Source organism: Salmo trutta, chromosome 21 (assembly GCF_901001165.1).
Source record: "Salmo trutta chromosome 21, fSalTru1.1, whole genome shotgun sequence".
Lineage (NCBI taxonomy): Eukaryota > Metazoa > Chordata > Actinopteri > Salmoniformes > Salmonidae > Salmo > Salmo trutta.
Window position 1 is genome coordinate 25,988,380 of NC_042977.1, and position 17,773 is coordinate 26,006,152.

At 40.9% G+C, this 17,773-nt stretch overlaps 2 protein-coding genes and 1 long non-coding RNA gene across 6 annotated transcripts in view; 2 read left to right on the top strand and 1 right to left on the bottom strand.

Annotated features, from left to right (window-relative positions):
• Positions 1–3,621, top strand: part of dlgap1a (discs, large (Drosophila) homolog-associated protein 1a) — a 112,339-nt gene extending 108,718 nt beyond the window's left edge. For 3 of the 4 annotated variants that reach the window (XM_029704916.1, XM_029704919.1, XM_029704918.1), the window contains exons 10-12: positions 221–312; positions 427–579; positions 1,739–3,621. In XM_029704916.1, the coding sequence (XP_029560776.1) occupies positions 221–312; positions 427–579; positions 1,739–1,954 (461 nt within the window). In that variant the 3' untranslated portion in view covers positions 1,955–3,621. Of the gene's footprint in view, positions 1–220; positions 313–426; positions 580–1,528 lie in introns of all 4 variants that reach the window. The other variant, XM_029704920.1, reaches the window with a different exon arrangement.
• A 169-nt stretch (positions 3,622–3,790) lies between these two features.
• On the bottom strand, positions 3,791–16,587 carry LOC115157044 (uncharacterized). The gene is made up of 3 exons (XR_003868376.1): positions 16,164–16,587; positions 15,714–15,814; positions 3,791–3,994 (listed from the first exon to the last, which is right to left on the bottom strand). It is a non-coding gene; the product is annotated as an uncharacterized LOC115157044 (long non-coding RNA).
• On the top strand, positions 11,312–12,863 carry ptf1a (pancreas associated transcription factor 1a). The gene is made up of 2 exons (XM_029704923.1): positions 11,312–12,041; positions 12,149–12,863. The coding sequence occupies exons 1-2, from the start codon at positions 11,441–11,443 to the stop codon at positions 12,355–12,357; spliced, it is 810 nt and encodes a 269-aa protein (XP_029560783.1). The 5' UTR covers positions 11,312–11,440; the 3' UTR covers positions 12,358–12,863.
• Positions 16,588–17,773: the final 1,186 nt, after the last annotated feature.

Consider the following 17,773-nt stretch of genomic DNA (forward strand, 5'->3'; position numbering starts at 1 on the left):
GCAGTCCAAAGGCTCTTATACCACTACCTATCACAAATGTGGGTGCGTGTCAGTGGAGGCTGGTGCTGCGTACTTGTGTGTCATTGTACTTGTGCTAGGTACAATTAGGTGGGCTCATTCCAGCCATTACACTGAGCCAGTCGTCTGAGTTCTTCCTCCACCAGCCTCCACTGGTGTGTGTGCTATCTGTTCTGTGTTTACATGATCTTCCTCTCCACAGTCTTGGGGAAAATAAGGCTTGCTGTGGGAAGTGCTCAGCTCCTGATGTCACAGAAGTTCCAGCAGTTCCGGGAGCTTTGTGAGGAGAACCTGGTGAGTGACTCTTCTAGTTCACCAGCTTCCTTTGTCCCTCTCCCCCTGTTCTTCACATTAAAGCTGAGATAAAACTCTGTTTTGTTCTTCCCCTCTTTACTGATCTGTCACCAGAAGCCCAACGCCCACCCACGGCCCATCTCTCAGGACCTGGCTGGTTTCTGGGACATGCTCCAGCTGTCCATCGAGAACATCAGCCTGAAATTTGACGAGCTGCACCAGCTGAAGGCCAACAGCTGGAAGCCCCTAGACCCCCCGGAGAGAAAGGTAAAACAGGCATCCAGAACCAGCAAGTGTCTGTCTGTGTATGACACAGAGTACATCATGATACGGACCAGCCGAGACATACTCATCATGCCGAAACAAATCAGTAGCTTTGTAACTCATTGCATGGTCTAGTATCGCTGTTGTAGCTGCACTATTCTTTTATATTGACATACTGTATCAATGTTTTTTGGGGGTTTGGCAACAACTGACGTTTGTCTAGATGGTGAGGGTTTTTTAGATGTACCCCATACCTTGTTAAGTGCTTTACATGGCATGAGTCACACATTACAGCATATACACTACTCCCACTGACAGCCCTTTCCCCGGGCGCCGAAGACGTGGATGTCGATTAAGGCAGCCCTCCGCACCTCTCTGATTCAGAGGGGTTGGGTTAAATGCAGAAGACACATTTCAGTTGAATGCATTCAGTTGCACAACTGACTAGGTATTTTTTTTTTTTTTAATTTATTTCACCTTTATTTAACCAGGTAGGCAAGTTGAGAACAAGTTCTCATTTACAATTGCGACCTGGCCAAGATAAAGCAAAGCAGTTCGACAACATACAACAACACAGAGTTACACATGGAGTAAACAACATACAGTCAATAATACAGTAGAAAAAAAAATAAGACTATATACAATGTGAGCAAATGATGTGAGATAAGGGAGGTAAAAGCAAAAAAATGCCATGGTGGCATGTTGAATGCATTCAGTTGCACAACTGACTAGGTATGCCCTTTCCCTTCCCAATAGGTTTGTACACAATCATATTTTAACACAGTGAAAAACCTCACACCCAAAAGATGTTGAATGTTGCCATTTTCCTGTCATGTGTTGCATTTAAGTCAGTAGAGTTGTGTTTACTGTACTGTATCATGGCTGTTGCTTTTTATACTCTTGATTTTCTGACCGCTTCTCCATGTTTTTGTTTTGTTGTTCTTGTCGACAGTGAGCTGGTTTTGAGAAGTCATTCCATCTGCCACGAACCACGAGGCCTGACCTCGCTGGGCCACCGTACCTCATGCAGTCGCTGCATCGCGTGTGGTTGTCTATCTGTAATGCTAGCCGTGTGCTGCTATAGGTGTGCAAATGCTGTCTGCGCTCCTGTCCCCGTCCCCCCTGGGAGGCGGCTAACTGACTATTTGTCGTCCCTGTTCAGGAGAAACGGATCCCTCCTCCTGTGCCAAAGAAACCCCCAAAAGGTCAGCCTCCCCTGGCCCGAGATAGGTCCCTGGAGAGCTCCGAGAAGCAGAGGCTGGATGCGCGAAAGCGCTTGATGGCTGCCAAGCGAGCTGCGTCAGTGCGGCAGAATTCAGCCACCGAGAGCGCAGACAGCATCGAGATCTATATCCCCGAGGCCCAAACCAGGCTATGAGCCCCGTGGCAAGCACATCTTCACCACTACACACACACCCTGGCTCACACACACACACAGAGATTCACTTACAGTACACCTCACACACCGCTAGAACACAAACACACAAGTAAACATACATAAGCTTTTAACAGTATGGTTCCTGTGGACACAAACACAGAGACCTACTCCCACTGATAGATAAGTGCAGGGTATTTGTAATATAATCACACTATTTTCTCCGTAGTGGGAAGAGAAATGCCACCGGTATAGTTGTTTCTCTTACATATTATTATCTGTCTCTCACAAATTTGATCCTGGTCTTGTTTCTATCTATGTAACATAGATCCTCGCCTGAAGATGACCGCTTCGTGATCCTTCTTTTAAAAGGTTTAGCACTTTTACCCACACCTGTGTAACATACACCATGATCTTGCAAAATGTATAGCATTCTTAATCAATGTCGACAGCTGTTGATATCCTAACAGAAAGCAAATAATAATTATCTTTGAGCATTTGGTTTCTTTAGCTCTTTGTACTTTCACCTAAGCATGGGCCAAACAGAAGGCCTTGCTTCATGTCCCATTCAAGCCTCTGAATCTTTTTTCTTTGATTGTGACATGATTGGCAAACGAACAGGGTATATTATGCTTAAGCAATATTTGTTTGAAATCAGATCAAGTAAACGTGTAAAACAAATGAACACTTTGGTTTTGAAATCCCATCTGTGAAGATCAGAGATTTGAGACAAAGATATTTTTTCTGTAGCCAGTTCTGTTGGTTTGTTATGCTGAAGCTGTCTATTGTAAAGACATAGTTGCTTATTCTAGAGAAATATATGTTTAAACGTTTTAGTAATTCTTGGTACAAGGACAACTAATCCTGCTTTCCCTTTTGTGAAGTCTGATGTGTGTCTAAAGTGGATTTATGACAGCTGAAGATATTTGCAATGATGAGCCACCCAATATGAAATACCCTAAAAACAGAGGGACACTAAGAAAGCAAGTTCTTTTATTTCTTAACAATGTTTTTCCAGTAGCAAGTTCAGTGGTTTACTTTTATTAGTAAACTATTTCTGGGTATATTAGTTAAATCCCAAGTGGGCCAGTGTGATGCTCCAGCAGGCTTAGCTCTGTGTTATTTCTCAGGAAGAGATGGAAATTCAGTCTGTCAAATCAGGGTCTCCTAGTGCTGGTGGTCTGTGTGTGTGTGTTATTGACATGTGCGTGTGTTTGTGCGTGCGTGCGTGCCAGTATGTGGGTGTGGGTGTCGTTTTGTGTGCATCAGTGTTTAGAGGTGAGTGTGTGTGTGGTTGTGGGTCTCTTAAAGTGCTTCCTGATTTCCTCGGTTGACATGTTGGCCTTTCTTCAATACGGTCAAGTAGCCTCATGAACATTTTGTACATAGTCAAAACACCACTTGTACTTGAAAATAACAATTTGTGTGTTTGTACAGAAATGATACATGAGGATGTTCCAGTAAGCATGCAGACACAATATTAGTATTATAAAATCTATACCTAATTTAGCTGTTTATTTATTGAACTATTTATTTATTTGATGATTTCGTTTTTTTTTTACTGTTTCTGTTCAGTGGTCTGTCATGCTACTCTGATCTTATGTTGTATTGTATAGAGAGTATATGTGCATACATATGATAAACACAGAATAAAATAATGATCAACTCTGTTCTCGGTCTTGACCAGTATTCATTTCCATTGACTGATTAAATTTTTCGGTCAGCCTGATGTGTTTTCCTATTTTAACCACTGAGTGGCACTGATGTATTTTGAGATTTTCTTCAATGTGATGCCTTAGCATTTCTCATCCACTATTGGACGAAAAAATTGCAATGTATCTGCAATATTGTAAAGAAAACAACAACAAAAAACATTTATAGATTTTTTTAAAAAGATGCCCAAAATATGGATCCACTAAGGAGTAAAAGGGATGCATGCTTTTGTCTTGACATGCAAACAGGTGTGTAACCCAGACACATTATGATAAGATCCGTCTTGACCACCAGGAGTCCTCAATGGCAGGAAACAACAGTGGCTTGTTCCTAGAAAACATTACAGAATGCTCAGATTCAAATATATTGCTAGAACAGACACTTTTCTGTTATGAAACCGACACTCATAGAAACAGTTGTTATTCGTTTGTCCCTATAGGATGACCCTTTTTGGTTCCAGGTAGAACCCTTTGATGGTGAAAAAGGTTCTACTTAGAAACTTGTATTAGTGAAAGGGTTCCACTTGGAACCCCCAAAAAATATTTTAGAGGGTTCTATGGGGACAATTGAAGAACCTTTTATGGTTCTAGGTAGCACCTTTTTTTCTGAGTGTAGATTAAAAATAGTCAGCTTTCACATTTCTATCTGCAACTTTACCTGGTGCACCCCACAAATGGCTTACTACATTTTGATTTAAATTACTTTATCCAAAGGAACTATACATCAAAACTATATGTTTGTGTAAAACTTAAATTGCATGATTTGTCAATAATTCATATTTAGATATCCATATGAACATATCACAACTTGCCTGTCAAGATAGGAGAGAGAATATGGGTTAAATGTCACATAAGGGGTCAATTTGTCCAAATGTTTTATTTAGGTTCAAATAACCTTGTGCTGTGTTAAATTACACACCATGGCTAAAAGCATGTGGACCCCTGCTCGTCAAATATCTATTTCCAAAATGATGGGCATTAATATGGAGTTGGTCCCCCCTTTGCTGCTATAACAGCCTTTACTTTTCTGGGAAGGATTTCCACTAGAGGATGGAACATTGCTGCAGGGACTTGCTTCCATTCAGCCACGAGCATTAGTGAGGTCGGACACTGATGTTGGATGATTAGGCCTGGCTCGCAGACGGCGTTCCAATTCATCCCAAAGGTGTTCCATGAGGCTGAGGTCAGGGCTCTGTGCAGGGCAGTCAGGTTCTTCCACACCGATCATGCTGAAACAGGAAAGGGCCTTCCCCAAACTGTTGCCACAAATCTGGAAGCACAGAATTGTCTAGAATGTCATTGTATACTGTATCATCAAGATTTCCCTTCACTGGAACTAAGTGGCCTAGCCCAAACAATGAAAAACAACCCCAAACCATTATTCTCCTCCCACCAAACGTTACACTTGGCACTATGCATTCGGACAGGTAGCGTTCTCCAGGCATCCGCCAAACCTAGATTCGACCGTCGGACTACCAGTTGGTGAAGCGTGATTCATCACTCCAGAGAACGCGTTTCCACTGCTCCAGAGTCCAATGGCGGCAAGCTTTACACCACTCCAGCCGATGCTTGGTGATCTTAGGCTGCACATGGTGATCTTAGGCTTGTGTGTGGCTGCTCGGCCACGGAAACCCATTTAATGAAGCTCCCGACGATCAGTTATTGTTCTGATGTTGCTTCCAGAGGCAGTTTGAAACTCTGTAGTGAGCGTTGCAACCGAGGACAGACAACTTTTACACGCTACGCCCTTCAGCATTTGGCGGTCCCATTCTGTGAGCTTGTGTGGCCTACCACTTTGCGGCTGAGCCGGTGTTGCTCCTAGATGTTACCACTTCACAATAACAGCACTTACAGTTGACCGGGCAGCTCTTACAGGGCAGAAATTTGACTTGTTGGAAAAGTGGCATCCTATGACGGTGCCACGTTGAAAGTCACTGAGCTTTTCAGTATGGGCAGTTCTACTGCCAGTGTTTGTCTATGGAGATTGCATGGCTCTGTGCTCAATTGTATACACCTATCAGCAACAGGTGTGGTTGAAATAGCCGAATCCACTAATTTGAAGGGGTGTCCACATACTTTTTGCCATGTAGTGTACAGTATGTTGATCCCTCTGCTTTTTGATAACATTTTGAGAGAAATTCAAATGAATTATCTTCCGATGATACCACATCATATGCTACTACAGTCAAGCGCATGCTAATGATCCCATGACATTTGGATAAAGTATTAATTAACTTTCTGTTTCCTTTTGAATAAGGAGGCTGAACAGAGGTTATTGGGGAGCAGAATCTAAAGTCTAACACAGAATTATTTTTGATCTGGATTAAAACCTGCCCCGGGGCAACCTGAAACTCAACCGTGTTGGGTCTGGTCCATCCCTAGATCAGAGACCGGATGCTGCTGGGTATTGGTATTGGTATTGGTATTGGAGGGCCAGTACGGTGTACTTATCGCTCTACACCAACACCCCAGGGTTTTCTTTACTGATCCTCTGTGGTCACTAAAACCTCTAATCCGATACTAATCCCTAGAGTTAGTGATTTAACCCCAGTGTCCTGGCTAGATTCTCAACATGAGTGCTCAGATTGTGCTCTAATTCCCAGTTACAAGGCTAATTGGGTCATTCAAACGGCCTACTCTACCCTTCAACCTTTAGTTAGGTTGTTGCTGTAAAATGTGTCAATTTACCTGCAGTTAAGTAAAAATTATAGGTTGATAATACTGTTATAACAACCTGCGCAAGATTCTATCAAATAATAACCAATGCAAAATGTATTTATTTGTAGATCCCATTTTCCACACAAAATGTGCATAACACACATACTGTATCTGGCAAAACATAATCATATTCCAAATTAAAAGCCATTTTCAAAAGTCTTAAAATATGAAGGAGGCATTTGAAGCTGTCTCCTTGGGAAGGTGAGACATGACATGAGCTACATAACTGCATGTTTTTTTTTGGTCCCAGTAGCTCATATGTGTAGCCTATGTCACACCTGATTTAACTAATCAACTTCAAATGTGGTTAATGTGTTTATGTGTTTATTTTGCCTGGATGTCTCTTGATCTGTCTGTCTGTCTGAAGCTGTGATTGAGCTCTGACGCTTTGGGAGAGAGATGGTAAACCTACACGTTAACACAGGTCACCAGATGACCATCCTAAAACCAAATGTTGATGTACCATGTATCAAATGGTTACCCAGATGTCGAGGTAGTTATTCACTTTTCCTTTAATGCCAATTGACTAAACTGCAATTGCTTGGCTACTTATAAAACAGACTGACAGATTTGTTGCAAACGAGACCAACCCAGACAGGAAGCATCAGGTTTCCCGCATTGTATTAAAAGATTTGTAGGACGCTAGAATATCCCTACCCTAATCTCTCCCTGCGTGAATAGCCATAACCACCCCAGGGCTCCGGTCAGAGACTTTCGGATTACAGCAAAAAATCAATTAGGCCAAGGAATAGTGAATCAATAATCTTCCTTAATCTCTTTGAGGATATATTTATAATTACTTAAGCAATAGTTATGTTAATATTTTGTCACTGAAGAAGGGTGTGTGGGTGGAGGGGGGCATTGGGGGGATTTGATTGGTGGTTCATTTCGCTGCCTGTTAAAGTGCCTGGATTAAATGTTTAATTAATTTATTGAATCATAGGCTAATCATCAGATTTGTTGGAAATGATCAGAATAATGATCATCTACACTACATCATAGAAACAAGACGTTGCTCTGAGTTCTGTGCCTATTATAAGCCTTCAAGCATTTAGTTAACAAGTTATTCATGCTGCACTTGGTATGTCAGGTGAAAATTGGAAGACAATATCTTAATTAAACAAGACATTATTTTAAGAACGTTGTGTGCATTCATTGCTATCAATGACTCAAGTCTATCCAGACCCCATGAGCACCGTTCTAATTTGTCTGGCAATCTGGAGAGCGAGCACCCCGCGTGCTATTTCAGTGGCCAGGGCGCATGTGGTGGGATTCCCAGGGAATCCCCAGTGTTCGGCATCTTGCGCATCCAGCTCGCACTGACATCTGACCTCCTCAATCAGGCCATGAAAACGCATGGTTGTGGTAGTCAATGGCACTTTACCAGCAAGCTTTTCAGGTACCAGGTCACTAAAAAATGTGAGATGAAAAGAAAAGCGTGCGAGCAGAATAAAAGCAACTGCAAGGCGCAACGCTGGAAGTGCGTCTATGGTGCGGGGCTGACTTCAGCACCACAGGATATCCTCTGGGGTTACATTGGGTAACCTGTGAGTCTTAAAATGGAAACGTGAAAGGGAAAATGATCAACTGTATCTTGTTGACTCTGTCACTATTCGTTTTGTGTGAACTTGTGATGGTAACATGCATTAGTATGAATTGACTAGTTACAGGTGCTTTGGTGACATAGGCTAATGGTCACCTGAGAACGTTCACATTTCAGGCTCATATTCAGCATAAATATTTATAGCACCTTTTCTTAACCCAATTTATACATTGTATCTTGATCATTTGCTGTTTTTATAGGCTACATGTGCGCTCCAACGCACTTGCAAACTTGCTTAGCAAGGTGTAAGATTTATTAAGTCATTCCAAGTTCTTTATCGGTTTGAATCCGTTTAGTTTGTAATTTTATCTTGATTTTCTCCAATCCTTTGCATACTCAAGCTTACATGGCTTTATCTTGACGCTTCACTGTGAGGATTACGTCCACCATTTGCACTGAAGTAATCTTTTCAGTCTCTAAGAAAGAGATGTTCAATATCCATAACGTTTGTTATGAACAGCAGACAGCAAGTAAGTATATGTGAATTTAGAACTTTACTGAGCGTAAAGCTACTTTGAAAAATCTACAATTAAACTGTAGGCCTACACGTATCGAGTCTTGGAATCATGCGTCACTGGCCCTCCCTCACCATGAATTGTAATACACCATGACCTTCGCAATACGACATCTCATTTATAATGTTCACCATTATACCGTCTGTTGAAGAGACCCAAGTGTTGCTGTTCCCATGCCAGCGCTCGCTTTGCAGCGTCCGCTGGCACTGAGATATGTCACACTGGTGAATTGATCGTGTGACGTTGACGGTCACGGTCCTGTCTGCGAGCAATTTGTGAGAGTCCTGCTTAACGACCAGTCAGCGCTCAGGTACCAGTCTGGCGCAACAGACAATCGTGCAGACTAGTGGACCAGTTTATAACGCTGATATATTGAATGTAAACGAATAAATCAAATCGAAAATATTATTTATGAGTATATGACTAAAGCAAATGTGTTGTTTATTTTCATCATGGATTGATAGCAGACTGCCTCATTCCAAAATATATTTGATATGTGGAAATATATTATATGTTATATTAGCTCTTCTAACATCAGCGTGTTTTAATTCCAAGAAAAGCAAACTCACAGAGAACTAGAACAAAATGCGCATGCAAGGTGCAAAGCAGCAGCAGCCCTCATTATTATGGGACGAGTTGCATTGACTGGCTCAAGGCGCAAGTGGCGTTATTCCCACGGACTGTGCCTCTATTGCCTCGTGTTGCAGCTTGCGGCGAGGCGCAAGACCCATAGTCTACATTAATATATTTTTTTCTCCTTCAAGTAACAAAGTGACCCCCTCCATCTCAATCTGAATGGGGGTGTCCTATAGACTCCGACCAGTCAATATTTCAGGTACCGTCGTAATTTGTTGTGAGGTGTCTGACAAACCCACTCTTTGACGCTCACTGTGAGGCCACACTGCCATTATTCTGCCACCAGTTTCCCCATAATAAAACCATACTTGCTGTCATAAGTGGGCTGTCGGACTCCTTACTGGTGCATTTATTTCTGTTCGTGGAACCACTTAGACTGAAGGATTGTTATTATGGTGCTGAACACCTGAAGGATTTAAGTCGAGTTTTTCTTTTAGTATTGTCTATTTGGTATCCCATGTTGAGCACGTTTTTATGCACATTCAGAACTCGCATTAATGAATATAAGCCAAGGTAACGAAGCAATGTTGTTTCAAATTCCAGCTTTATCCTTATTTTATCAAATTCTGCAGTCTAGAAAAAACTAACAATAGCTTAATACATAAACCTTCCTTGAAAATGAAAACTATTCCAGCACACATGGTTTCAAGACAACCTTATATTATATTAGAAATAGGCTATTTTTAGATAAAGGCAGGTGAATTCAACCTTAAATGTGAAAACGGTAACAAAAATGTCAACGAGATTTAAAATTATGCAAGTTTTGAACATTATGCAAGCGATGCCTGGTATTCTGTGTCTGCATGCTTTTGATAAAAATAGTCTACCCCATGCCAATATTTAACTAGACCTACCTTAGATAGGCCTACCTGTTGCACTATCAGTGTTGGTTATGATTGCATCCTTCTCTTTGCGTGAGATCAAACAAAATAAACGATTTATCTGGAGTAGCCTATTGCAATATGTGGTATGTTTTTACATTGTCGCGGCGTGAACAAGCGAGTGTCCACTGCGTAGAGCCAACGTGTAGGCAGAGCGGCGTCGTAAAACCTATAATTGATGAACACATCATTATGTCTGCCTGTCTAACACTAAAATGACTTTTCATTTCAAATGACATGCACATGTTTGCTCTGCGTTCTATGGGTTCTAATAGGAATTGGAATCCTCCAATATAGCAGGGTGGCCTAGTAATGAAGTGATCAGACCAACGGGCTCTACAGTTTGCTGCAGGCATGCGTGGTCGGCTATAGGATGAGGAAGGTACCTGCTTCCTCCTTCCTGTGCATGCCTTCATGAAGTGTCAGGGATGTTATCATTGTTATCTTCTCGACCCTTTAATGAGGCTGCTATCGAAATGTTTTTTTTCTTCACTTTACACATTGTTCAGTCCCAGTAGATGCAAGGGTGCATTAAGCGCAATATAAGCCTATTCAATTCAGACTTTGTAGGTTCTTGTATAAAGCTCGAAAGGTAGGTTTTGAATAAGAGGAAACAGATTTAGATTGCATTGACAAAAGACCAATAGGATAATTAAGACGTGGAGCCTTGGAAAAGACTCTGATGATTATTACACTATTATTGTAGCCTAATAGTTATAATAGCCTACTAGTATTAATAATAATAATATATTGTTGTGGAAGCATGCAACCAGATATAGACACTTAGTCTGCAAGTAAATCCTTTTATGATTGTATTGAATGAACATTCAAAAAATGTACCGCCCTGAGTTCTCGTTGCAGGTGGGTGGGAATAAGGCGATTACTTCAAATAAAATAAAAAACACTACACTGCTCTTGCTCAAATACAAACTTTCACAAAAGCTCTGACGAAGGACAAGAGCCCGACAAGTAGGCTAAGCTTTAATAAATAAATAAATAATGATACGTGCAAGAGCAGTGTGTGGGTTTCTCTTTTCTTTGAAATAATTGTAGAGATTTAAAGGTAGGCTACAATGTTAGGGTGGCTGCATGTTTTGGACTTAGTTGGTCACTGGTCCTGTAATGCTTTGTTGCCCATTTAGCCCTGTGTTCGGTTTTCCATGTAGTGCAGGAGGGGGGTAAACACTGCGCGGTAGAGGGGGGCGGAGTGGTAAGAGATTATCTCTAGGTGCACATTCGGCTGCGGAGCGTAGTGTACACTCAACGCTGATTGGCTGACGCTTTTGCTTAATGGCACGCGACTGTGGATGTAGTTATAAGAGTCCTCGCGTGTCAGCCTTCAACTGAACTATCTCTTGAGCATCCAGAGGCAGCGCAAAGATCAAATTTGTTGTTACTGGGCAACACGAAAACAACAGCAAAAAATGGACACTGTCTTAGATACATTTACAGGATTGGACTCGTTCTCTTCCCCTTATTTTGACGAGGATGATTTCTTTACTGACCAGTCCTCCAGGGACCACTTGGACACAGACGAGTTTCTGGATGACGATGTCGACTTTCTCACCAGCCATTTCCAAGATTACTACAAGGACAGCAGGTTAGCGCACGATGGGGACTACTGTGAAATTGGCAACTTTTCCTTCTCTTCCTCCTCTTCTACCTTCTCGTATGAATGCACTGACAGCACCTCAGAGCTGTCGCCTCAGATGGGAGGAGATGTCCCGATGCTAAAAAGGCGGAGGCGGATGAGATCCGATATGGAGATGCAACATTTACGGCAGGCTGCCAACGTCCGGGAGCGGCGGAGGATGCAGTCCATTAACGATGCTTTCGAGGGACTCCGGTCTCACATCCCCACTCTGCCATACGAGAAGAGGCTCTCCAAAGTCGATACCCTGCGCCTGGCCATTGGCTACATCAACTTCCTCGCTGAGCTCGTACAGTCGGACATGCCCATCCGAAACTCCGACAGTGAAGCACCGACTCAACCCAAAAAAGTTATAATTTGCCACAGAGGAACAAGTAAGTATTTCGTATGGTTAGATAATGATAATGACTTCATTTTGGACTGTATTGTTACTCATTTGTGGAAGACTTGGTCCATTACTAATAATGTGTCCCCTTCTCAGGATCTCCGTCTCCAAGTGACCCTGACTACGGGCTGCCTCCCCTTGCCGGCCACTCACTGTCCTGGACAGACGAGAAACAGCTGAAAGACCAGAACATCATTAGAACCGCTAAAGTTTGGACACCCGAGGACCCACGAAAACTACACATGAAACCCTCCCTGAACAACATTGAAAACGAGCCTCCTTTCAGCTTAACCTCAGCCCAATAAATGTTATGTTTATGTCTAAAAGTACGTATTGTTATACACATTGTAAATTCATGTTAATATATAACGTTGTCTGTAACGTTGATTATTTACGTGTAAATATATATTTGTCAATGTTCTCCTAATTAAGGCAGCTGGGCAATCATTTTATATGTAGCAAAATTTATTTAATTGTTTTCATGATAATATATGTTTTAATTTAACATTGATGAATATACGAAAACCAAACTATTTTTATAATAAATTGTAAAATAATTTATATTTATATGCAATCTGAGAATAAATGTATCTTAAATTATGAATACATTGTGTTGTCTGGTCTATACCACTTTCCTCCACATAGGCTCACATTCAAAACATGTCATTTCTAACTCCATGTGGTGAAGATAATACTCATAAAAGGAAAGTTATTATGCATAGCAACAGTGCAACAACCAATCAACATGCATAAATCAACCAATCAACATGCATTAATCAATCAATCAACTAAAGTTATATTTTAGAACGTGGTTGTTCACCTGAAAGTCAGTGATATCCAGCAGTATAAGTTTAAATGCATGACGTATTGGGCCTCAACCCAAGCCCGCATATGCATATACTTAATTATCAAATAGTAATTATACTGGGTATCTGATGAAGGAGACTGATAACTCCTTTTCTAGAGCCCTACGTTTTATAAAGCTGTGGCCTGCGTAGGTCTTAGTAATGTAACTTATATACACCGACAAACTTCATAAAAACAACATCTAAATTGGTAATGCAAAGCAGATGTAAATGAAAACAAACATGCAGATACAATTCAATGGCTTAAAATACCAGGGCCTGCAGCTATAAACCATAGTTGTACTATGTTGGTCTACTATATTGTTTAAAGGGGCATGACTAACCCGATGGCTTGCTGTAAAAGCTGTTTTCTTCAATGTGCTGCAGGTGCTTCAAGGCAAAATTTTCCCGTGGTAGCGGCATCCTTCCAACGTGTTCCCTTGCCATTTTTACGTCAGCTCTCCCCCATTTATGTAGTGGTAGCCCAGATATATGCCTATGCCCAAACTTGCAAACACACATTCATTCAACCATCTGGCTAAGAGCATTTCGGATAACACTTGCATTTCGGATGGGGAAAGAGAAAGGTATATTCATTTTCTGTATTAGTCTTTGCATTTCGATTATTTTCTTCTAAGTATTATTATTATTATTATTACAAGTATTATTATTATTATTATGCATAGTTATTGTATTATTGTTATGGATAATATTATTACCCTACTCGAATTTGTTCCTAAATAATGAGATATGTGCTTTTTTCTAACTTGAAACTCTCCAGTTAAATATTTTGACAAGTTTTCAGTGCATGTGCTTTTTAGGAATCTCAGTGGACCGACCTATAATCCCATCTCTTATTGCATTACCGCCTCATTAACAACGCAGTTATCCGCGTCCTAGACACCACACAAGAGACCATGTAATCTCATTACATTCATTAGAAAGTCAAATGTTCGCAAGTCAGCCTTAAACTTAATAAAGGACCCAGAAAGTCTTGTAGCTGGTCTTCATCTATTTTGTCGGGGGCAACATTTAAATTTAATTTGGTGAAGTGGCAGAGAACAATAAAACAACAGTAGCATCATTGTTTGGTCGCACCTAATGCTTTTGAGCGATTGTGGTTTTGTGTGCAAGCACAGTTCAAAACCCCTCAAAACATCCTTTGGTGCGATACCAATCAAGCGGAAGGGAAGGGCTTAAGCAGTGAAACACTTGGGTCTCTATCTTGTCACTCTTGTGCTTGGTCTTGGCAAAGGCTTAAAAGAGCACCATTTACAGGCTGACAGGTTTTATTCCTTTTCTTACTCGGCTAAACATTGGAAAACCATGCCAAGCTCCAATTTGGTTCAGAATAAGTTAGCGATAGTGAAAAGGCTTGCAATTCCCTATAGCATTTGGGTAGCCGTTGACTACCTGTTGCAGACTGGCGGAGGTGCTTTGGCATGCAAGGCAAGTTTATGGTCAGTAAATGTGTCACGAGCCATAGAAACAGCCTTATGTTATTAGCGCGGTAGTCGTATAGACCCAAGTCATTCCACGGTGTCCGGTCTGTCTGTCTGCCCTCTTGGCAAAAAGAAAAATACGAGGTTTATGGATGTGTTATGACATTGTTCACTGTCAATTATATCAACACTCTTCATAATGAACACGTGTTTGTGTATTTTTTAAATCAAATATATAGCCTATCTTTACCATTTAAAAGTTGTTGCAAAAAATAGAAATTACGCACAAGGGTGTCCATGACCAAGCGCAGCCCTATGCGCATCAGTTTGCGTGCAACTCAACATACATTGTAGAAGATCAAAGATATGAAGAAATATAAAACAAAAAGCTGTTATAGGTTAATAATGACAAGTGTTAGAATTACAAATAATTAGGCTATATTGGAAAACCAACCACTAAGAATATTATTTCATGAAAGTAGGCTACATTATAATATCCAACATATTTCAGTCATATCTCTATTAATCAGATGAAAGTAAAAATGATTAAACGCATTGTATTCATTGTCTATAATACTATAATAATCCTCAAATAAGCGTATGGTAAGCACTGGGAAGGACGCCTAATAAGATTCTCATAAACTGTAAATCTGCTCATACTTTGGATTATCGCGCATAAAAATATGGCCTCAGTCTTTAAATCCCCCGAACTCCCGCGTTTTCATGAATGTATCTCCACGGTGGCATCGGGGTACCAGCTGCGAGGTTGAGGTTGAACAAGCACCAGTTGAGTCTGCCCCATGGGCAGTGTAAACCTCGTGGGTAGCCGTATAAATCCTGTCGCACCAAGTGCCAAAATGTTGAAATGGCCCAAAATGATGATTAAAAACCATATTCACGTACCAGTGATAATTGAAAATAGATTATTGTGGTACTCTGGATGTTAGGACTTAGCTAGCCAACAGGTGTTATACTCTTAGAGAAAAAAGTTATGGATAGAACCAAAAAGGTTGCTTCATATATGACATCCCTAAAGGTTCTATATATAACGCTTTTGTAGGATTCTTTGATCAGAACCCCATGGGTTCTTCTTCACTGAACCAAAATTGGCTCTATATATTGGGGTTCTCTATGGAACCCAATTTAGGTTCTATATAGAACATTAAGGGGTGCTATATATGAAGAAAGCATAGAACCCTTTTTGGTTCTATCCAGAATCTTTTTTTCTAAGAGTGTAGGACTTGGCCCGGGTTAATGAGTACAGAGACCCATGGAGGGAAGGGCGAGGTTGCCAGAGAACGCGCTGCCCAGGCGCCTCTCCTTTTACATGGCGTGGAGACGCCTTACAATCCAAATGATATCTTTATTACTCACATGTCCTAGGCTGTAACATATCCATCCCCGTCGACGTTCTTATAGGATGCACCTGGTATTTCAAACGTGTTATTTTTGTGCTTCTGGGTCCTGGACAGCAGCTGCTTAAAACAAGTAAAGAGAGAGGTCCTTACAATGTCTCCAATACGTGTTGGCATGGTTTTCTCGTCTTTAATGTCCCAAACCATTGTCTAGATACAAAATGGGAACTGTAAAGCATGACGTTTTGTTATAATAAAACACATTTTCCATGATACACTTGGATTGAAAGCTTTATTACGATCCAGCAAACATTCAATCTCGTTTTGTCCCCCGGTCTATCTGCAGGCAATTAGACTGCGGCCTTTTGCTGTGCCTTGATAAGCCAATTAAATTTATGTCTGCTAATTTTTTCAAGTAGAAAAAAGGACTTAGAGCTAGCCTGGTTCCTAAGGACATTGATTTTCTTACCATCACCTGGCGTTCAAACAGGTTCCATTTACCAACAAGGAAAATGTCAGGCGTTTCATTTGGCGACTCTTGTTACCGTAAGGCTCTCTCCATCCTGCGCCATTGTTTTCTCCTGTTAATAACTCATTACCAGGATTTTACAAATCTCCATTACATATGTTTTGTCTCCATATTTTGATCCGTAAGATTAAGCAGATGTTACGATTGAAAATGGAAAACTCCAGGGCTACTCCTGTCTGAAAGGAAGAGGCGGACTCCGCGCCGAGCTAACAAAGAGGTTGGGGAGATCTTAAAAAAAAACATTTACGACTAATAAACAGACTTCAACCTGCTCTATTTCAACCATTGTGGCGTTTTTGAATAATTAGGTTAATAGGAATAGGTTTGTGTACTTTCAATGCCAAGACCACAGGTGCGGGGTGACATGATGAATGATGTGCCTGATTTTTGCCAAGCTCGAGGGCCCTTCTCTTGGACTTTCAAGCTGATAGAAAATATTGTCATTTCTTTAATTCACAGCATTACTTTCATTCAGAACAAAGCAGGGTGATGAAAAGCTTATGCTGTAATGAAACAAGCTATGGTGATCGCTTTGCTTCCTGAAAGAAAGGACGAGTCAATGCCCAGGCGCGCTTTGGTTTGTGCGCAAGTACTCCATCTAAAGCAAATAAAGGACCCTTTCCAACTTTTAAAAGACCGCGTTTTACCTTTATTAAAGCCTCCACGGCTAAATCCATTAAGCATATAGTGCTAAGTGTCTTTTGTACTGGGGAAGCCCTCGAGATGGTAACTTGTGTGTTTTAGGGGATATTTCACTTCTCAATAGACGAACGTGATCGAGGCAACAAGTGTCCCCAATGCGCGCGAGTACAAGATGGTGCAAGGTGCAAGGTACATTTATAACCTTCCCTGAAAAATGAACCCCATTTAATGATGAAAACTATCGTAGGCCTAACTGTAGACCCAAAGGGAGGAAATAAATACACCAAAATCGTGACCGTTTTGCGCATGGAGCTATATCCTCGGCTATGAATGGACAGGTGAATGTAAGGGTGCTAATGGAGAGCTTCTCTGTTCTTTTACGCCTAGACCGGTTCTAGACTTAAATACCCACGTCTTGTACATGGTCCTTGTTCGTCAATTGTTCGTTAGTTGTTAATATTTCAGTTATATAGGCTTTGGTTAGCTAACATACATTTTCTATACGCAGTAGTAGAGTGTTAACGTTACCCCATATTACAATAGTCTATAGCCAAAAAAAGTATTTTAATTATGGAGGGTTGGTATTTTAGCTCATGTCGTTATAGATTCATGATGGTTAAATAAAAATACCAATCCAATACTTTTACGTGTAATGGATAGTTTCATAGACGATTCTTAATATGCACTGACGTTTACGCGCACATACCTTAAGTTATGATAATTATGTGCATATATTAAGGATATAATTTGGCACATTAAGATGAGCGCACAAATGAGAGGCATCTAAAACCACCACTCAGCATGTACCGTATTTTAACATTGTTTAATCAATTTAAACCAAGACGTTCAATAAATAATAATTGAATGTGAGCTTGTACTGACAAAAGACGCTGACTTTTGTGAGTGGC

Coding starts and splice junctions, on each gene's coding strand:
- ptf1a (XM_029704923.1), top strand. CDS start 11,441: ATGGACACTGTCTTAGATACATTTACAGGATTGGACTCGTTCTCTTCC. Junction 12,042..12,148: donor AATTTGCCACAGAGGAACAA/GTAAGTATTTCG, acceptor TCCCCTTCTCAG/GATCTCCGTCTCCAAGTGAC.